At 51.0% G+C, this 20,820-nt stretch overlaps 1 protein-coding gene across 1 annotated transcript; it reads left to right on the forward strand.

Moving 5' to 3' along the window:
- Positions 1 to 305: 305 nt before the first annotated feature.
- Anpep (alanyl aminopeptidase, membrane) lies at positions 306 to 19,329 on the forward strand. Its single transcript, XM_027919789.2, has 20 exons — positions 306 to 1,080; positions 1,553 to 1,695; positions 1,786 to 1,925; positions 2,375 to 2,501; positions 2,583 to 2,737; positions 2,977 to 3,090; positions 3,188 to 3,331; positions 3,513 to 3,578; positions 3,699 to 3,764; positions 5,454 to 5,629; positions 5,894 to 5,973; positions 6,652 to 6,788; positions 6,890 to 6,945; positions 8,137 to 8,284; positions 11,998 to 12,089; positions 12,522 to 12,632; positions 12,774 to 12,941; positions 13,861 to 14,001; positions 14,429 to 14,510; positions 18,748 to 19,329. The coding sequence occupies exons 1-20, from the start codon at positions 476 to 478 to the stop codon at positions 18,898 to 18,900; spliced, it is 2,904 nt and encodes a 967-aa protein (XP_027775590.2). The 5' UTR covers positions 306 to 475; the 3' UTR covers positions 18,901 to 19,329.
- The last annotated feature ends 1,491 nt before the right edge of the window (positions 19,330 to 20,820 follow it).

Genomic DNA, 20,820 nt, shown 5'->3' on the forward strand with positions numbered 1-20,820 from the left:
GTGACAGGGAGCTGGGAATAGCCTTCATTCTTCTCTGTGCATGTTCCTGATCTTGCTTCTGGGAAGTCCTTCCCTGACTCTGACTTCAATCCTGATGCTGTGCCCACCATCTCTGTTCACAGGCAGATCAGTGCCACCTGGCGGCTCCCTCTTCCTGCTGGGCCCACAGCCTACCGCCTGTCCTTCAGTCCTCCAGCCCGGCTCCCAACTGCCTGCAGCCTGTAACCAGACACCCTTTGCTTCCGACAGGCACCCCTGAGCCGAGCTCCGCACAGGTTCCTGGATCTCCTCTCTAGAGCCCTAGGCAGAGCGTGCCCCTGCCCAGGCCAGTGACCTTCGCCTGTCTGAGCCTTGGTTAATCTTTGCCCAGGCCAGTGGCGGTGGGGCTCCTCCCTCTGCAGGATATAAGTCTGGCCCAAGGCTGCTCCATTCTCTGCCTGGACTGAGCCGCCCTGAGTGCCCTGCTGCCCTCACCATGGCCAAGGGCTTCTACATCTCCAAGTCCCTAGGCATCCTGGGCATCCTTCTGGGCGTGGCAGCTCTGTGTACCATCGTCGCTCTGTCTGTGGTGTACGCTCAGGAGAAGAACCGGAATGCTGAGAGCTTCACCGAAGCCCCCGAAATCCCTGTGGTCTCCACTACTGTCTCGGCCACCACTGTGGACCAGAACCTTCCATGGAACCAGTACCGCCTGCCCAAGTCTCTGATACCTGACTCCTACCAGGTGAAGCTGAGGCCTTACTTCACTCCCAATAAAGACGGCCTGTACATCTTTGAGGGCTCCAGCACCGTCCTCTTCACCTGCAAGGAAGCCACCAACGTCATCATCATCCACAGCAAAAAGCTCAACTACACAAGGAAACAGGAGCACATGGTGGTCTTGCGGGGCGTGGGTGACTCCCAGCCCCCTGCCATCGACAGGACTGAGCTGGTGGAGCGTACCGAGTACCTGGTGGTACACCTCAAGGGCTACCTGGAGGTGGGCCACAAGTATGAGATGGACACCGAGTTTCAGGGGGAGCTGGCCGATGACCTGGCAGGCTTCTACCGCAGCGAATACATGGACGGCAACATCAAAAAGTAAGTTCCCTGGGTTGGGCTGCCCCTGGGGGCAGACCTGGGTCCCAAGGCCCACCAGAGGGTTTGCATTCAAGGCCTTAGAAACTTCTGGAGCCCTGGGATGGCCCAACATTTATCTCCAGCTGTGTGGATCAGATACACACCATGTGACAGAGTGGGAGGGCTTGCCTACCCCAATTCAGGGAGCCAGGCATGAGGGATAGAGGGGTCCCTTGGACAGACAGGAAAACCAAGGCTCAGAGGAGAGAAGCTTGCTGCAGTCCCCCAGCTAATACAGGGATTTAGACTGAGTCCTCGAACCTTGATCTCTCAGCCTGCTGGCCTGCCAGGGCCCCTGGGCACCTGGGGGAGAGCGAGGGCAGGAGCCAGGCTGGAACAGCTGCCATGCACCCCTTCCCTGGTATGTCCTAGAGCACCCTAAAAACCCCAACATTGCCCCCCAGAATACCCTCTAACACCCTGGTTTGGGCAGAGTGGTGGCCACGACACAGATGCAGGCAGCAGATGCCCGGAAATCTTTCCCATGCTTTGATGAACCTGCCATGAAGGCCCAGTTTAACATCACGCTCATCCACCCCAAGGACTACGTGGCTCTGTCTAACATGCTTCCCAGAGGTGAGCAGATTGGTCCCGGGAGCAGGCAACATGGGGCTGGGGTGCAGGGCAGAGGGTGCACCGTCCCACACTCATATGACCCCTGCATAGGTCCCAGTGTCACATTGGATGGAGAGCCCGACTGGTCTATCACTGAGTTCGAAACGACGCCCAAGATGTCCACATACCTGTTGGCCTACATTGTCAGCGAATTCACAAAAGTGGAGACGCAGTCGCCCAATAATGTCCTGGTAAGAAGCTGTGCCCATGTGTTCTGGGCCTATACTGACCCAGGCTGGAGGAATATTTCCGTATCCTCACCCCTCTGCCGGCTTCTGAATGGTTAGTCCACTGTTTGAGTCCCAGCTCTGAGTGATCCCAGGCAAGTGTCTTAAGTTCTTTGAACCTTGGTCTCTGCATCGGAAAAATGGGAACAATATAATTCCTCATCATGAAGAAAGTTCCCGACCACAGGTGCCAGACAGATGATGGCTATGGCTCTCATTATCCCCAAAGGCCCCTCCCTAGGACCTAGGGCCCTCAGAGCACCCTAATTGTCCCTCTGCTGACCAGGCCTCTCAGTTTAACCTAGGCTTGGCGTCTGGAAACCCCCCAGCCCACTGGGTCCTGTTACTCTGCCCCCTGCACCAAGTTCCAAGAGGGCACTTAGCCTCCCACCTTCCACCCTCCCATTCTGCAGATCCGGATCTGGGCTCGACCCAGTGCTATCGATGAAGGCCATGGTGATTATGCCCTGAACGTGACAGGCCCCATCCTAAACTTCTTTGCTGGGCATTATGACACACCCTACCCACTTAAAAAATCTGGTGAGTCAGGGGCCTTGAAGCGGGAGGCAGTGGGCGCAGCTCCACACCGAGGCCACCCCACCAACCGTCTCTCCTCTGCAGACCAGATAGGCCTGCCTGACTTCAACGCTGGGGCCATGGAGAACTGGGGGCTGGTGACCTACCGGGAAAACGCCCTGCTGTTTGACCCTGTGTCCTCCTCCAGCACCAACAAGGAGCGGGTGGTCACTGTGGTTGCTCACGAGCTCGCCCACCAGGTAGCCAGCCCCTGCACAGAGAGGGCAGAGAAGGGATCAGGGGCTCTGGGAGCAGATGGCACAGTTCCAACTCTGCCCTGAGAAGCTGAGAGGGGAAGAGGGTAGCACCTGGCGCAGTGGCAGGAGGGGCTCACTGTGCTGCCAGTAGAGTGCCTGGCCTGTGCCTGGCAGCTGCCTGGGGCTTGGTAAAGTGCTGCTAGGGAGCGACGCAGATGAACCCCCTTTCTCTCCCCACTCAGTGGTTTGGGAACCTGGTGACTGTGGAATGGTGGAATGACCTGTGGCTGAACGAGGGCTTTGCCTCCTACGTGGAGTACCTGGGTGCCGACTATGCAGAGCCCACCTGGAATCTGGTGAGCCAGCCGCCCTGGGGACTGGGGGGGGAGGTAGAGGGATGCCTGGGTCACCCCGTCCCAGGCCAGTCTCCTGATGGCCGTCGGCCATCTGCAGAAAGACCTCATAGTACTGAATGACGTGTACCGTGTGATGGCTGTGGATGCCCTGGCCTCGTCCCACCCGCTGTCCACCCCTGCCGAGGAGATCAACACACCGTCCCAAATCAGTGAGCTGTTTGATGCCATCTCCTACAGCAAGGTGCTGCCCCAGCCTCCCTCTGGACCCTGAGACATGATGGGGTGTGGGGAGAGAGACAGGGATTCACCCTCGACAGGGCCTTTCCACACCTGGGGTCCTGGGGTTACCTGTCCCACACCCTTGGGGCACAGGGTCCTGGTAGCCCACAGTCTTCTGATTCCCCCCGTCACCCCTACCCCAGGGTGCCTCGGTCCTCAGGATGCTCTCCAGCTTCCTGACAGAGAACCTATTCAAGAAAGGCCTGGCGGTGAGTATGGCACCCCTTGGCCAGCCCCTGGAGTGGGTTTCCATCAGCCCCAGTGCCCCAGCCAACCAGAGGGGAGCCTGGGGGCACTGGTCCAGTCCTCACGGTGGCCTGTCTCCACAGTCCTACCTTCATGCCTTTGAGTACCAGAACACTGTCTACCAGGACCTGTGGCGTCACCTTCAGGAGGTGGGTACCTGCCAGCCCTCCCAAACCTTTCTTTTTGCCCAAAGTCCCTGGGGACAGCACATGCCTGAGAGAATGTGTCCAGATCCCCTGCTTTCCAGCCCAGGCAGGTCACTGGGAGCCTCAGTTACTCACCTATGAAATGGGTGGCTTGATGGCTTCTTGAAGGAGGTGTGTGATGTCACTGGTCATGACCCCTCCCCTGCAGTCTGCCTCAGGCTCCAGCTGTGGAGCTCCAGCGGGGGGAGACTCGAGTTCCCCCATCCTTAATGATTGATGAGGACTTGGGCCCTCAGAGTTCACAAGTCTGAACCTTCCTCCCCCTGGAACTTTGGAGCCAGCCATTCAACTAACGAAGCGTTGCCGTTCTACCTGGGGGGGAGACACACACACGTGCCTTAGTGTGGGCCCACACTGTGCCCCGTGGGCCCCTCCCAGTGCATCTTGCATACATCAGCACCCTCAGCACAACTCTGACCCCGTGCTCCTACCCATCTTGCATTCCAAACCTGAGCAGCCCCTGTCTGTGGGGCAGACTCTGACCACCACACCCTCTGGCCTTCCCAGAAGCCACTGCTTCCTGTCCTGCCGCTCCTTGTGCTGTTGTCCTTCTTCTCCATTGTCCCATCATTTCCTCTCTGTTACCACTGCCCCCACCCCTTCTCTGCAGCTGTCACCCACTGTAGCCTCCTCAACCCCAGGACAAGGCCTGTCCCCACACCGACATCCCCTCCAGAACCCCAGACCCGGGGCTTCCTCCAGCTCTCCCCTCATGGTTGCTGCTATCCTTCTAGTCCCCATGGTCAATCTCACCACAGTGGGAAGACCCAGGATCTGGTCACAGAGTCACAGCTTGGCTCTCTCCTGGCAAGTCTATGACCTAACAGAAATGGGCCCCAGCATGGTCCCCCTCCCTCATCCCCTGACTCTGTTGACAAGATGGTGCCACTGTTAGTTGTAGGTCCTCCCTCCACCTCCCTGTGCCTTCCTCCCCTCCAGAGCACATCTCCACGCCTGGCCCTGTCCAGCCCCCTCCCTCTGGCTTTCTCCCTGGGTCCCTTTCTGCAGGCTCTGGGCATCTTCTCCCCTCTCAGCCTTCCCCTTTCTGAAAAGCTCTTCTGCCCTGTTCCTAGGTGCTTCTGATTATCAACACAGATTACCACTTTATGTTGTGGTTGTAAGAGCAATGCATGAACAGGGAAAGAGGTTTTTTAGAAAGACCCAAGAAGACAACACCCCAGTGGCCCCTAACCTCCTCCCATTCCCTCTATGTGCACGTCCTTCACTCCCACCCCACCGCCGTCCTGTCCTTCACCCCGGCCTGCGAGCTGGTTTTCCTCCATCTCCATCTCCTCTTCCCTCTCAGCCTCTCCATGTTGTTCAGAAGAAGCCGTGGGCACCCTAGGCACCCTTCCCTGACACACACACACACATGCTTTAGTGTGGGCCCACAGTAGGGACTGTGTAGATGTCTGCGCTGATGTGAAAGGAACCAGAGTTAGGAAGGTTCTCCAGCTTGCCCAGCACCGGGCCAGCTATGGAGAGGCAGAACCAAATGGGGACTTTAGCTCCTGCCTCCCACACAGGTGGCACCATGGGGTAGAGGCTGGAATCTGCAGGGGCTACCCTGGGTAGGTGGGGACTGAAGAACGGCAGTCCACTGATGGCCATGCTCTTGCCTTCTGCCCACAGGCAGTGGACAATCAGACAGAAATCATTCTCCCTGACCGCGTGAGCAACATCATGGACCGCTGGATCCTGCAGATGGGCTTTCCAGTCATCACCGTGGACACCAGCAAAGGGGAAATCTCCCAGGAGCACTTCCTCCTTGACCCTGAGTCCAATGTCACCCGCCCCTCCCAGTTCAAGTGAGCCCTGAGGCCCAGGCCCAGTGAAGTGAGGTGGGCGGGGCAGAGGCAGGTTGCTGGGAAGGCCTCCTGACCACCGTAGGACCTGGCCTACTGTGCTCCCAGCCCTGGTGGCTGGACACAGGCTCGCTCTCTAGGGACAAGAGGATGGAAGTACTTTGTGCCAGAGTTGTGCAGAAGCTGGAAGCCTGGCAGGACCACTGTTTGCTAGCAATATCGAGAGCTGTCGCCTCTTGCCCCTAACCTCTGACTCTCTTGCTGCAGCTACCTGTGGATTGTGCCCATCACATCTATCAGAAATGGCATAGAGCAGGGTACATACTGGCTACAGAGTGTCCAGAAAGGTAATCCAGCCCTGCCCCAGTGGGAGGAGCCCCACCCCATACTTCTAGCTCCTGGCTCAAGTTCCAGGGATTGGAGTGCGACTAAAGTGGTTTCCATCGTTATTTCAACAAATGGAGCTGACTTCTTTGGTTATAATGTCTACTTCGCTGCTGTCCAGCTGTGTGACCTTGGTTAAGTTACCATCCCTCACTGGTCTCCATTATCTTGTCTATAAAGTGGAGCTAAGAATAGTACCTATTCCTTTAGGTCATGTGAAGATTAAATGAGAATTCACGGCTGGCAATGTAGCTCAACAGATACTTTGCCCCGTACTGCAAAGAGAGAGAGAGAGAGAGAGAGAGAGAGAGAGAGAAAATTCACATAAAATGCATAAACAACACCTGGTACATGGAATGAGCAGCACTACTTGGCCAGGCACTAAGGAAGTGAAGGTCAAGGCATGTCATTTTTGGCCTTAGCCAACTATAGGTAAAGGGAGGGCAGATGCAGTTAAAGACATCCTGGCACTGTGCTCAGGGATTTGCAGAGATAAGGTCAGGAATATGGGGACAGAGAGATTCAGTTTCCTGCGGAGGTTGGGGAAGGCTTCCTGGAAGAGGTGAGCTGTGTTGTAGAGGAAGAAGAGGGTCAGGTAGGCCCAGGGATCAGACCCTGCCAGCTCTGCTCTCTCCCTACAGCCCAGCATGAGCATTTTAGAACGTCATCAGACAATGAATGGGTCCTGCTGAACCTCAACGTGACCGGCTATTACCTGGTGAATTACGACGAAAGCAACTGGAAGAAGATTCAGACTCAATTGCAGACCAATCTGTCGGTGGGTATCTCCCCCGCCCCCACCCCAGGATGGACCGCCAGACCTGCCCCACCCCCTGCAGCTGGCAGTGCACACTGAGGGGGCACACTGTCTCCCTCCAGGCCATCCCTGTCATCAATCGGGCGCAGGTGATCCAAGACTCCTTCAATTTGGCCAGGTGAGTGTCCTCATGGGCTCCGCTGGGCTGAGGCCCCGTGGCTGACTATAGGATGGGAGCCATGCTCCCTCCACGGCCCTGGACGCATGCCAGGCACTGTGCAGAGGGCTCCCTGCACACCCTCCCTCTGTCCCCACATGCCCATTTCACAGATGAAGGATCTGATACTTAGAGTCGCACCACCTGGCTGCAGGTCACATGGTAGCCCAGGGTGGCCAGACTCAGGCCTGTGCAGTGCTCTGCTCATATCCTACTCCAAGACACCCAGCTTTTCCTGGGCACTGACTGTGTGCCAGACCACTATGCTAGGTGCTAAAGTAAACTTGAGATGGGCGGGACAGCGGGGATACAGCACAGATAAACAAGTACTTATTTAGCGTATACTCTGTTTGCAGCGGGTTGCTAATTCTTTGACCTGAGCCACCTATAGACATGGACATTTGTGGATCAATGTGCACCAATGAGGACCTAGAGGAGGGCAGAACAGAAAGCACTGACTTTGGGTCCTTTTTTTTTGGACTGGGAATTGAACCCAGGGGTGCTTTACTACTGAACTTTATCCCCAGCCCTTTTTATTTCTTTTTTTTTTTTTAATATTTATTTATTTATTTTTCGGTGGACACAACATCTTTGTTTGTATGTGGTGCTGAGGATCGAACCCGGGCCGCACGCATGCCAGGCGAGCGCGCTACCACTTGAGCCACATCCCCAGCCCCAGCCCTTTTTATTTCTAATTTTGAGGACAGGATCTTGCTAGGTCAGTTAAGACCTTCCTAAATTGCTGAGGCTGCCCTGGAAATTGTGATCCTCCTGCCTCAGTCTCCCCCGTTGCTGGGATTACAAGCGTGCACCACCATGCCTGGTGCTTTTTGTCTCACTTCTGTCTCTTATGAGCTGTGTGGCCTTCAGCAAGTCAGTTTATTTCTGTGAGCCTCAGTTTCTTCATCTGTAAAATGGGGATGATAAGGGAATGTGAATGGCACTGGGTCAGTGTGAGGGTCTGGTTTATACTCCCGTATCACTCCTCCCCTCATGGCAAGTACTTGAGCTGGCTTAGCTGGGACCCTGGGAGGGGACAGGGAGGGGGCAGGGGTCCAGGATCCAGGTGCATCTTGAGAGCTTGGGCTATGGTTCTCCAGGTGTGCTGGGCTGGGTAGGGGTGCTTACTTGGTCCCTTCTCTTGGTCCACAGTGCTGGAAGGATCCCTGTCACTCTAGCGCTGGACAACACTCTTTTTCTGATTCAAGAGACAGAGTACATGCCCTGGGAGGCTGCCCTGAGCAGCCTGAACTACTTCAAGCTCATGTTTGACCGCTTCGAGGTCTACGGTCCCATGAAGGTACAGAGTCAAAGGGTGGGGTTCAAGAACCAGTTCAGGGGCTGGGGATATGGCTCAGTTGATAGAGTGCTTGCCTTGCATGCACAGAGCCCTGGGTTCAATCCCCAGCACCATCAAAAAAAAAAAAAAAAGAAGTTACTAGAAGTATCACCTGGTCAAGTTCTTTCCTGAGAGCAGGCCTGGCCACAAGGTGAATGAGAGTGGGTGGGGCATAGGAAAGCAGACTGTGCTAGCAAAGCTTGCTTTTGGAAAGCACAGAATTAGCCATTGTGCTGGGAGACTGAAGACCCGAGTGGCCTTGGCAGCCCTTTCTCAGCCCCAGTTAACCCCTCTGTAAGGCGAGCAACCCTGCTTGCCCAGCCAGCAGGGCACACTGGTTTTAACAGGCTTTGATATATTTTAATTCAGAACACAGGGGCCTACTTTAGGGTTGATTCTCCCACCTAGGACATGAAAAAAGAAACTGGAGCTTGTTCAGGATGAAACTACAGCATTGCAGCATTGCTTATTAAAAAAAAAGAAAAAATGAACAGCTGGACACGTTGGTCCACATCTGTAATCCCAGTTATTTGGGACTCTGTCTCAAAATAAAAATAAAATAAAAAGGGCTGGTAGCTCAGTTGGGCATTGGTTCAGATAAACTAGAATATCCATTTGAAGGAGTATTACATAGTCACGAGATCATACTTGAAGAGTTTTTTTATTAAACATTTGTAAAATAATCTCTTAACATCCTGTTTTGGTAAATAAAGTTTTAACTCTTGCCTGCCTTCCCTGGGAATCTTTTATCCTTCTAACATAGTTGCATTACAATCCTTGGTGAAATCAATATTTGGCATTTGGTTTATTAAAATTATTTAAATATTCTCTACCTAGCCACCTAGAGTACTATATTTGTACTTCTTCTTTTTTCTGTACACCTTCACAGACCCGTCAGGTCGTTTGTGGGTGTTGTTTTTTCCTGGCCTGGTCAGCCCCCCTGCTCAGAGGACCCCTCTCCAGTGTTGCACCTTTTGCTTTCTGAACCCCATGGATTCTTTCCTGGGTTTTCTCTTTCCTAGGGGAGCACATTTTCCAGAAGTTTTGAGAAAGGGTCATGAGAACAGGTTTTCTGGGGTAGTTTGTCTGAAACATCTTTTTTCCAGCTTAGAGTTCAGCCAGGTTTAGAAATTTCTAGATTGGAAGTTACTCCTCAGAATGTTTAAGGTCTTGCCTTATTGACATCAGGTTCCCCTCATTGCTGCTGAAGAGCCCAGAACCTTTCCCATTTCTAGGTCTTGGAATGTGGCCAGTTTTCCATCGTCTGGAAGCTTCTGTGCTCCCCCCTCTCTGTCCTGGTGCTCCTTGGTTTGGGTCTTTTCTCATTCTCCTTTTTTTCCAACATGGACTCTTGGGTCCTGCGGTGAACATTCCTGCATCACTTCTCTAAACTCTCTTCCCTTGTTTTCCAGTTGTCTCTTTCTGCGTCCCATCAATACCTCTTACTTCTCTTGCATTGGCCTCTAGCTTTCTGATCTCTTCTCTGTTCCGGCTTGTTGACTTGAACCCTCTGGGAGGGTTCCCCTAGATTTTGCACATCCCTTCACCTAGAGAAAGTTTCCATTTCTTCTTTCATGTTCCAGAATTTCTGAGTGCTCTTTCTGGTTCCAGTGTCCTATGTGATGTGATGCCTTCTGTTCATTCTTGGAGGATATTTATTGTCATCTTTTTGAAGTTTTCTTTTTCTTCCCTTATTTCTGCTGAGTTTTCTGTTTGTTTTGGTCTCCTTTCAAGTTGGAGGCTGAACTTCCCTTTGGATTTCAGAGTGAGGCAATAAAAACTGATTGGAAGCCATGCTTGCTTTGGCAGCACAAATATTAAAATTGGAACAATATGAAGAAGGTTCATGGGGCCCCTGCACAAGGTTGTGAAATCATTAAGTGTTCCTTTTCTAATTTTGATATTGGTAATTAAACCCAGGGGTGCTTTACCACTGAGCTAAATCCTCATTTTTCTTTTGAGATAGGGCTTCTGATGGGGTTGCTGAGGGTTTTGCTAAGTTGCTGAAATTGCCCTTGAACTTGTGATCCTCCTGCCTCAACCTCCCAAATCTCTGGGATTATAGGCATGTGCCACCGTGCCCAGCAAGCAAGCATGCCGTGTTTTTAAAAATTGAAAAGAGATTGGAAGCTCCATGGAGAAGTGGGGTTTGTGTTCTGGGCAGGTTCTTATTGCAGGGTGACCTGGTGGAATTGGGAACCCTCAAAAATTAAGGACTGGGGGTTTAACCTAGAGAGGGAGCATGTGCTTAGTGTGCAAGACCCTGGGTTCAATTCCTAGCACCAAAAACAAACAAACAAATATATATATATATATAATTAAGATCTATCTGGTCTCTCAACACTAGTTTGTGCAGAAAATGGGCTTCTATTGTGTGTAATAGGGATAGAAATGCCCATCCTCTGGGATCTGAGTGGGGAAGGGAACTCAGATACCACCATTTAGTATGGAAACTTCCACCTCTGACCCTCTTTGCCACCCCTCCCACTGTGTCTCGTGACCCCACGTCTGGAGCTCCTCTGGCCCAGTGTCTTTCATAAGGAGAGTGGAGAGGTGTCACCTGCTACAAGGGAAGTGGGGCCTCGAGGTTGACTCACCCCTTCTGCAGGGTTTAGTTCTGTCTCCATGTTGGTCGTCCCTGTGTTATCCCTAACATGCAGCTCCCAGGCCTCCTCAGAACAGTCCCTTCGATTCTGAGCCTTGTCACAGCAAGTTCCCCTACTGCAGCCACCCAACTGCAAACTCTCCCTCTCTGTCATGCCTGGTTCATCTCCCTCTGAGCTTCTCAGCTGCCTCAACTCTGCGGATGTCATGCCCACCACTGGGTCTCCTGTCCTCTTTGAGGGTTGGTTCCTTTTACCTTTGGGTGTGGGTTCAGCTTGGCCCAGACGTCCATCGGCCATGTTGGACCAGAGTCTGCGAAGGATTTTAATGACTTGGTGTAGGGCTGACATTACAAGGTTAGGTAAAAAGAGCAGCATGCAGAATGATCGACGCACTAAGTCAAAATGAAAAATAATGTAGAAATAAGAAGGAATAAAGAACCAATTTGGAAATCAAAGTTTGGTGGGTTTCTGGGTGTGTTTTATTTTCTGCAAATGCTTTCCTTTCTTTTCTAAATTCCCCACAATAAGCACGTATCTGAGGGGAAAACCCAGACCTTTATTTTAAGAAACGACATTGCTTAGTCACACCAGGCATAGGAGGCACTGTAATCCCAGGATCTGGGAGGCTGAGGCAGGAGGATTGAGAGTTCAAAGCAGGCTCAGCAACTTAGCAAGGACCTAAGCAACTCAGAGAGGCTCGGTCTCTAAATAAATATTAAAAAGTAGTTTAAAGTGTCCCTGGGTTCCATCCCCAGTACCAAAGAAAGAAAGAAAGGTGGTGGGGAGAGGGAAGGAAAGAAGGCAGGAAGGGAGGGAGGGAGGGAGGGAGGGAACTCTGTTGCTTAGACAAAGAGGGTTAGAACTGGTTAAGACTGTGAGAAGACTGTCAGTGGAGTGGTTTAAACCTAGCCATGTGCCCGCCCACTGGGGGCTGTCCAGCTATGGGCAAAACCCTGACCCCTCTCCTTACCAGCCTCTCCTCTACCTCCTGCCCACCCGACTGAGGTCCTGGGGGCCCTGACTGGTCAGCGCCACTCTTCAGAGCTCTTTGTGTGTTCTTTTTCTCAGAACTACCTGAAGAAGCAAGTGTACCCCCTCTTCACCTACTACCAAAACCTCACCAACCTCTGGACCCAGCGGCCACCAACCCTGATGGAACAGTGAGTGTGACTCTCGTGGGTTTGGAAGTCAGGACTGACCTGGGGAGTCGAAAGCCATGCCTGGCGGGGTTCTCCCCTGGACCTCTGAACACCTGGCCCAGGCGAGGCCACCAGGCAAAGAGAGACACCTGCCCAGGAGCGGGGATCCTTGTGGCCTGTGAGCCCATCTGGCTTCATTATACAAAGGCTTGAACTAAACCTTCTGAGGTCACCCCACCAGCTTGGAGTCACCAGCTTCCAGGTGTTGAAACTGGCACTGGAGCCTGTGCCTATCCCTGTGGTTCCCCGGGCAGCTTTGAGAATCAAGGAAGCTCAGGGCCAAGGTGGAAGAAAACAGGGAGAGCCCCAGAAAGTCCAGTGGGCTGGGAGGTATGTCAGGAGTAACTTGCCAGCAGTTGGGCCAGATGTGCTAATCATGTTACCCTGGGACAGATACAATGAGGTTAATGCCATCTCCACTGCCTGCGCCAATGGGATCGAGGAATGTGAGACACTGGTCACCAACCTTTTCAAGGAGTGGATGAAAAACCCCACCATCAACCCGTGAGTGTCTCGCCCGCATCTCCTCGGCCAGCCCTTATCTGTCTCTCAAGTGGGTTGGGAGCCCACAGCCCTGTCCTGAGCTGCCCCTCACTCCCCCCTCCCTGCTGCTGCTCTGCATCTGACACCCCCACCCCACAACAGGATCCACCCCAACCTGCGGTCCACCGTCTACTGCAACGCCATCTCCCAGGGTGGTGAGGAGGAGTGGGAGTTCGCCTGGCAGCAGTTCAGAAACGCCACCCTGGTAAATGAGGCTGACAAACTCCGAGCAGCCCTGGCCTGCACTAACGAGGTGTGGCTCCTGAACAGGTGAGCTGGGAAGGGCGGGGCTGCTCCCCACCTGGAAAACCTTCCAGGTCTCTGATGTCCTCACAGGGCCCTCACACTGGCCTCACGAACCTGTGCAGTATTTCCCCCATTTTACAGATGAGGACACTGAGGCTCAGAGAAGCAAAGCAACTGACCCAGAGACCACGAGCTTTAATGAATGACAGAGCCAAGATTCAAACCCGGGTCTGGGCCCATGTCCTGTGCTTTTAATAGCTGTGGCCTTTTAGCCCTTACATGACAACACATCTTCCTCTCTGTCAAGGGCTCTGGCCTGGCTGATCCTGTCCTGGACATCCAGCCAGGCACCCCTTCAAGCCCTTGCATGAGTGCTTCTCACTCCCTCTGTGTGCCTCATCTGTCATAACCTGGACCCCCATCAAGAAGAGCCACCGTCAGTGTCACCCTACCTTGTGCCAGGGCTCAGTACTCTAATACTCCTTCCTTCATTTATTCATTGAAAAAAAAAAATATTTGCAAGCTGGTACAGTGGTGCATGCCTGTAATCCCAGTGACTTGGGAGGCTGAGGCAGGAGGATTCCAAGTTTGAGACCGACCTGGGCATCTTAGTAAGACCCAGTCTCAAAGTAAAAAATAAAAAGGGCTGGAGAGGGGGCTCAGTGTTAAAGCGCTCCTGAGTTCAGTCACCAGTACCCCCATCAGGCATACCTTTGGCATAGCCAGTGAGCCTGTGACCCTGCTTAGGTGACTCAAGTTTCCCATCTACAGAGAGAGGTAGGATCAAGGGGTCCATTAGTCTTTGACACCACAAGGGGATGTTGAGAGGACACAGGAGAAGGTGAAAGGTGTGAGAGCAGGGTGCTTTGCATTTGGGGTTCTCTCTGCATCGTCTGACTGCAGCCCTTGGAGTGGTCACTATCCTGGCATCCTGCCCTTCCAGATACCTCAGCTACACCCTGAACCCTGACTACATCCGGAAGCAGGACGCTGTCTCCACTATCACCAGCATCACCAACAATGTCATAGGGCAAACTCTGGTCTGGGATTTTGTCAGGAGCAACTGGAAGAAGCTCTTTGAGGAGTGAGTCTGTGGTGAGGGTGTCAGGGCAGCAAGTACCAAGGCTGGGGTGCCTGGGTGTTCTGTGTGTGTGGGATGCCCCAGGAAGAGGGGGCACTGGGCAGGAGCCGTCCACCATGAACCCAGCTTGGGGCCTGGGGTGGGAGGCAGGCATGGAAAGACAGTGAGGTATGGGTTGTCCATTTTCCCACTTGGAAATAAAATGTGACTGCTAGAAGTCTCTAGAAAGAGGAGAGTCAGGGACACTGCAAACAAACCTGTGTTCAAGACCCAACTCCCCAACATCCCTGTGGTACCTCCTTGGGCATATCATTTCATTTCAGCCATGCTCAAAGATTCCCAGGGCAGTCTTGAGGCTTCAGTCTTGGCTGCCAGGCAATGTGCCCTCATCCTGGGCCCCGCTCACTGCACCCTTCTCTCCACCCTGCAGTTATGGTGGTGGCTCCTTCTCCTTCTCCAACCTCATCCAGGCAGTGACCCGGCGATTCTCCACCGAGTATGAGCTGCAGCAGGTAAGAAGCTGTCCCCCAGCCTGGACTCAGCCGAGGCACTTCCCAGCCTAAGGTGGCAGCCACCACTCAGCCTCAATGTCTGTCACAGGGACCATGGGCTGAATGGCCAGACTTTGTGCCTGTCACAGGGAGCTCGGGCTGAGCGGCCAGACTTTGTAAATACTGGCAATTCTGTCAGAAAAAAAAAAAAGCATATTGGAATTTTAAAAATATATTTATTGGGGGCTGGGGTTGTAGCTCAGAGGTAGAGCACTCGCCTACCATGCGTGAGGCACCGGGTTCGATCCTCAGCACCACATAAAAATAAAGATATTGTGTCCACCTATAACTAAAAAATAAATATTAAAAAAAATTATATATATATATATATATATATATATATATATATTCAAATGTATGAATTGCCAAGATCATTGTAATGTCATGTGTAGCTAATATATAATTTTTTTTAACTGAGTGATTGAGACAAGGTCTCATAATGTAACCCAGAGTGGCCTGAAACTCATGGGTTCAAGTGATCTTCCTGCCTCAGCCTCCTGAGTAGCCAGGACTATGTATCCAGCTACCTTTTTTTCCAAAAAGTGAGATATAATTCATGTACCGTAAAACTCACCACTTTAAGAACATTTTTAGTATATTTGCAAGATTTATGTAGCCATTGCTACTAACTCCAGAACATTTTTATCATTCCCTCCCCCAAGAAACCCTGTTCTCATTAACACTGGCTCCCCCCACAGCTCCTGATAACCACTAATCTACTTTATGTGTCTATGATGGATTTGTCTTTTCTGGACATTTTGTAAAATGGAATCATATAATGATGACCATTTTCGTGGCTTCTGTCACTTGGATAATGGGTGGTTTCCACTTTTGGGGTTATCATGAATAGTACTGCTGTAAACATTCATGGGAATTTTTTTGTGCAAATACATGTGTTTTCACTTCTCTTGGGTATACACCTAGCAGTGGGGTTGCTGCTCAGGCAATTGCTCTATGCTTAGCTTTTTTAGAAACTGCCAAAACGTTTTTCAAAGCAACTGTAACATTCCCAGGAGCAATGCATGAGGGTTAAATTTCTCTCCATCCTTATCATTATGCCTTTGAGTTGCATTTCCCTAGTGACTAACAACATGATGTAGAGCACCTTTTTGTGTGGTTATTGACCATTTGTGTATCTTTGCAGCAGTTTCTATTCAAATCCTTTGCCCATTTTTAAATTGGGTTATAGCTGGGCATGGTGGCACACACCTATAATCCCAGTGGCTTGGGAGTCTGAGGCAGGAGGATTTCGAGTTCAAAGTCAGCCTCAGCAACTGCAAGGTGCTAAGCAACTCAGTGAGACCCTGTCTCTAAATAAAATACAAAATAGGGCTGGGGATGTGGCTCAGTGGGCAAGTCCCCTGAGTTCAATCCCTGGTACCCCCCCCCCCCCGAAAAAAAAACAAAAAAAAAAACCTGGGATACTTAGCGCAGGCCTGTGATCCCTGACTCTAGAGGCTGAGGCAGGAGGATCACAAATTCAAGGCCAGTCTCAGCAACTTAGTGAGAACCTGTCTCAAAATAAACTAAAAAGGGATGGAGTTGTAGCTCATTGGTAGAGAGTCCCTGGGTTCAATTGGGGGCCCCCCTGACAAAATTTTTGTGTATGTGTGTGTGTTTGTCTTTTTATTGTTGAGTTATAAGAGCTCTTTATATATCTTGAATACTAAATTCTTTTACCTGACACATGATTTGCAGAGATTTTCTCCCATTCTGAGGATTGTCTTTTCCCTCTCTTGATAGTGTCTTTTGAAACACACGTTTTTAATTTTCAGGAAATTCGATTAATCAATTTTTTTTTGGTTGGTTGTGCTCTAGGTGTCGTATCTGAGAAACAATTGCCTAACCCAAGGACACAAACTTTTATACCTATGGAATTTTAAAAGAGTTTTATTGTGGGCTAGGGATGTGGCTCAAGTGGTAGCACGCTCGTCTAGCATGTGGGTGGCACTGGGTTCGATTCTCAGCACCACATAAAAACAAAATAAAGATATTGTGTCCACCTAGAACTAAAAAAATAAATATTTTAAAAAAGTTTTATTGCTTTTACTCTTATATGCAGCCATTTGATCATTTTGACTTTTTTTTTTTTTTTTTTTTTTTGCATGGTGAGAGGTGGGGTCCAACTTCATTTATTTGCGTGTATGTGGCTAAGCCCTTGTCTCAGCACCATTTGTTAAAAGACTTCCCCACTGAATACTTTTGGCAAACTTGTTGAAATCATTTGACTATAAATGTAAGGATTTACAGCTAGAGTCTCAATTCCATTTCATTGACCTACCTTCCTTCCTTCCTTCCTTCCTTCCTTCCTTCCTTCCTTCCTTCCTTCCTTCCTCTCTCTCTCTCTCTCTCTCTCTCTCTCTCTCTCTTTCTCTCTTTCTTCTAGGGATTGAACCCAGGGGTGCATCCCCAGCCCTTTTTTTGGATTTCATTTAGAGACAGGGTCTCAATGAGTTGCTAAGTGCCTGGCTAAATTGCTGAGACTTCCTGTCTCAGCCTTCTGAGCAGCTGGGATTACAGACATACATCACGGGCTGGCTTTGATATGTATTTCTATCCGATGACAGCACCATACTGTCTTGATCATTGTGGGTCTGTAGTCAGACCTACAAAGAAATTGATGTGAGTGAAATTGAAATCGGTGTGAATCCTCCAACTTTGTTCATTTTCAAAATTGTTTTGGTTATTCTGGGATCCTTGCTTGCATTTCCATCTGAATTTTAAGATTGGCTTGTCAATTTCTGTAAAAAAAAAAAAAAGCAGTTGGGATTTTAATAGGGATTGTATTGAATTTCTTTATCAATTTGGGGATTATTGACTTTTTAAATTTTTACTTTTTTAATTTTAATTTTTGTCTAACACATGCTAGGCAAGCATCCTACCACTGAACTACTTCCCCAGCCCCTTATAGACATCTTAATAAGATTAAATCTTCCAACCCATAAACATAGATTTTACTTTTTGGTCCTATTTTCCTTTTATTTAGGTGTTCTTTAATTACCTTCAACAGTGTTTTGTAGTTTTAACCAAAGTTTTAAGTCTTGTGCTGCTTCTGTCAAATTTATTCCTAAGTATTTTAGGTTTTGATGCTGTTATAAATGGAATTTTAAAATTTCATTTTCAGACTTCATTGCCAGTGTGTACGAGTACAGTTGATTTTTATACATTGTTCTTGTATTTTACAACTTTGATAAATTGATTAGTAGCTCACTCTTTTTGGGGGGCCGGGTGCTGGGGATTGAACCTACGGCTTCTATCATGCTAGGTAAGCGCGTTACCACTGAGCTACATCTCAACCCTTCTAGTTCTTTTATGCATTCCTTAAAGATTCTGTGTATACAAAATCATGTTATATGTTATCTGTGAACAGAGAGAGTTTTACTTGTTCCTTTTCAGATATCTTTTATTCCATTTTCTTACCTAATTGACCTGGCTAGAGTCTCTAGTACTGATACCTCTTTAATGTGTAATAGTATGTCTGTCTGTCTGTTTTTGGAGGGTACTGGGGATTGAATCCAGGGCTTCACCCTACTACTGAGTGACACCCTCACCCCCACCCTTTTTTAAAGCTACATATTTATTGAGGCAACTGGAACACTTAAGGTTTAGAAATTTCCACATGTTTGAATTGACTGTTGCTTCCATGTGGCGTTTTTTAATTTGTCCCTTTCTCCCTTCTTGATTGGATTGAGATTATACAGGAGGATCAACTCAATGAAATATTGCAAAGAGAAGGCCCGATCCCTTCCCGAGCCAAGCTTTGCCTGAGGCTGTCATTTTGCAACCTCTGGATAGATTAGAACTTTGCCCCCGGAGAGGTGAAGGACTGGCCCTCCCTATCCAGGGATCAAGGTGTAGTCTCCAGTCCAGGCTACCTCCAGGTGGTAGTGAGAAGCCTGAGGACTGGGAGACCCTCTCCTGTCCTCCAGGCTGTTTTAGAGACCTGGCTTGGAACCTGGTATAGTGGCACTTCCCTGTAATCCCAGCTACTCAGGAGGCTGAGGCCGGAGGATCGCAAGTTCAAGGACAGCCTCAACAACTTAGTGAGACCCTGCCTCAAAAAATAAAAAAATAAAAAGGGTTTGGGATGTAGCTCAGTGGATGTAGCTCAGAGCACCCCTAGGTTCAATCCCCAGTCCTCCCCAACCCCTCAAAAAAAGATCCAGTTTGGAACTGACCATCTTTGTTTTCCTGGCAGCTGGAGAGGTTCAAGATGGAGAACATGGACACTGGGTTTGGCTCAGGCACCCGGGCTCTGGAGCAAGCCCTGGAGAAGACGAAAGCCAATATCAAGTGGGTGAAGGAAAACAAGGACACAGTGCTCAAGTGGTTCACAGAAAGAAGCCAATAATTGTTCCTGTCTTCAAGCCACCTGGCCCCTAGTGAGGTGCCCATGACTCTCTGTCCCACCAGTCTGTGGCAGGGCCTCCATTTTCAGAGCCCGAGACACCAGTGTCCTCCCCTCAATGACGAAGTCTCTGGCCTGTGGGGCCTCTAGTTTCTAATGGCCAGGCTGTCCAAGTACCTCCCAGCCCCTGCCCCTTGTGCCAATCCCACCCCAGGCCCGGCATGGCACCTGTCACCCAGGGCCCTGGGGATGATCTCAGGGAAGCCCAGCTCTAGGGCCAGATGAGCAGAAGCCCTTGATGGACAATGGACGGTCTTGAGGGAGCCGCCCTGAACATTCTCTCACCTTCCCCACAAAACTGAGGAATCAATAGGGCACCAGATCTGTATATTTTTTTCTAAGCGAAAATGTAAATAAAGGATTTCTAGATGAGCTTCCAGACATTACCAAGCAGGAGCACGAGTGGGTTAGCTGGGAGGCAAGACGCTGGGATGCACAGGATGCACTGTGGGGCTGGAACCCCAAAGAGCAAAGGAGGGGAGAGATGCCTAGCCTGCCAGCCCTCCCTGCACCTGTGCAACGGCGTCTGCCTGCAGGTGCATTTCTTCCCAATTCTGCTGGCAGGATTGCGGTGCTGAGTGCTAGGAAATTCCTCAGAGGTGGAGGTTGGACAACTGTGGACACAGTGGCTCCCACAGGTGGTGTGAGCTGGGGCTGCTGTGATGCCACGCACAGAGCAGGTCCTGGCACAGTGGAAGGTAAGCTTTTCTAGAAGCACCCACCCTACATGAAACGAGGGAACAGGAAGCCAACTGCACCACTTTCCCTGCACTTCCACAACACCAGGGGCCCTGGGATAGTTGGGGAAAGGGTCAATGCATTGAAAGCAGAAAACCCAGGGTCCCAAGCCTGCAACCACCACTCACTGGCCAAGGGCATGTCCCACCACCTCTCCAGACTCCATGGGGGGTGGGATATCAATTTGTCAACAGGCTGTTTTGTAGAGTGGAACGCAGAAGAGGGTTGGGAGTAGAGGCAGGCAAGCCACCAAGGGAGCTATACCTCACCAGGAGTCAGGACTGCAATCTGCAGGTCACCTCTGGCAGCTGGTGGTCCATGCTGAGAAGGTCTGAGGCTCCACGGTGCACACTGGCCCTGTGGGGCATCTCTTGGCAAAGGAGCCAGGTTGTAGGGAGCTCACTCTGGCCTCAGCTCCACTGGGCCCCGTGAACATCAAGGATGGTGAGAGGGGAAGAAGGAAGTAACAAGACAGCCGCAGGCCTTCCTTGGGGGTCACCTCCACTGACACCCACAAGCTCCCCAGCTGGAATCTTGAATGTCTGGCCTCAGATGGTGGCCCAGACACTCTTTAGGAGCAAGGGATCTAAACTCCTGAGCCTCGGTTTCCTCCTCCACACAATGAAGACAATAAAGGAGGCTGTTGTGGATTTAGGGAGCACTTGGCCTGACACATGACAAGGAGTGTGACATCCTTGGCTGGAGGCCCCAGCAGCTGTCCTCTCACCCTCTCTTCCTGGGAGTGAGAAGCAGGCCGCTGAGACCAGGAAGGCCCTGGCTCTCCACTGCCATTTGCACATCAAAGGGTAGGGCCGGCCAAGGGACAGAGGCCTGCCTGGGTGACGGGGGACTGTCCAGGAGGCTCCCTGGGCTGCTCCAGATTAACTCCTTTGGCCCCTCAGCTCTGGGCCAGCCCTTCCTGTCGCCAGTACCCAGCAGTCATGGCTGGCACTTGACCTTCTAAGGACCAACTGGGGAGAGGGCCAGCCTCGCCATCTTGGGTCCCTAGGGGGCTCTGTGCTCAGGGACATTGCAGGGGAGGGTTTGCCTGTAGAGAGACAAGTAATCCTATTACTCTCTGTGCCTGGCTCTGACTGAGCTGTTCTCGCATGTTTATCTGTCACT

The sequence above is a fragment of the Marmota flaviventris genome, chromosome 2 (genome assembly GCF_047511675.1).
Source record: "Marmota flaviventris isolate mMarFla1 chromosome 2, mMarFla1.hap1, whole genome shotgun sequence".
Lineage (NCBI taxonomy): Eukaryota > Metazoa > Chordata > Mammalia > Rodentia > Sciuridae > Marmota > Marmota flaviventris.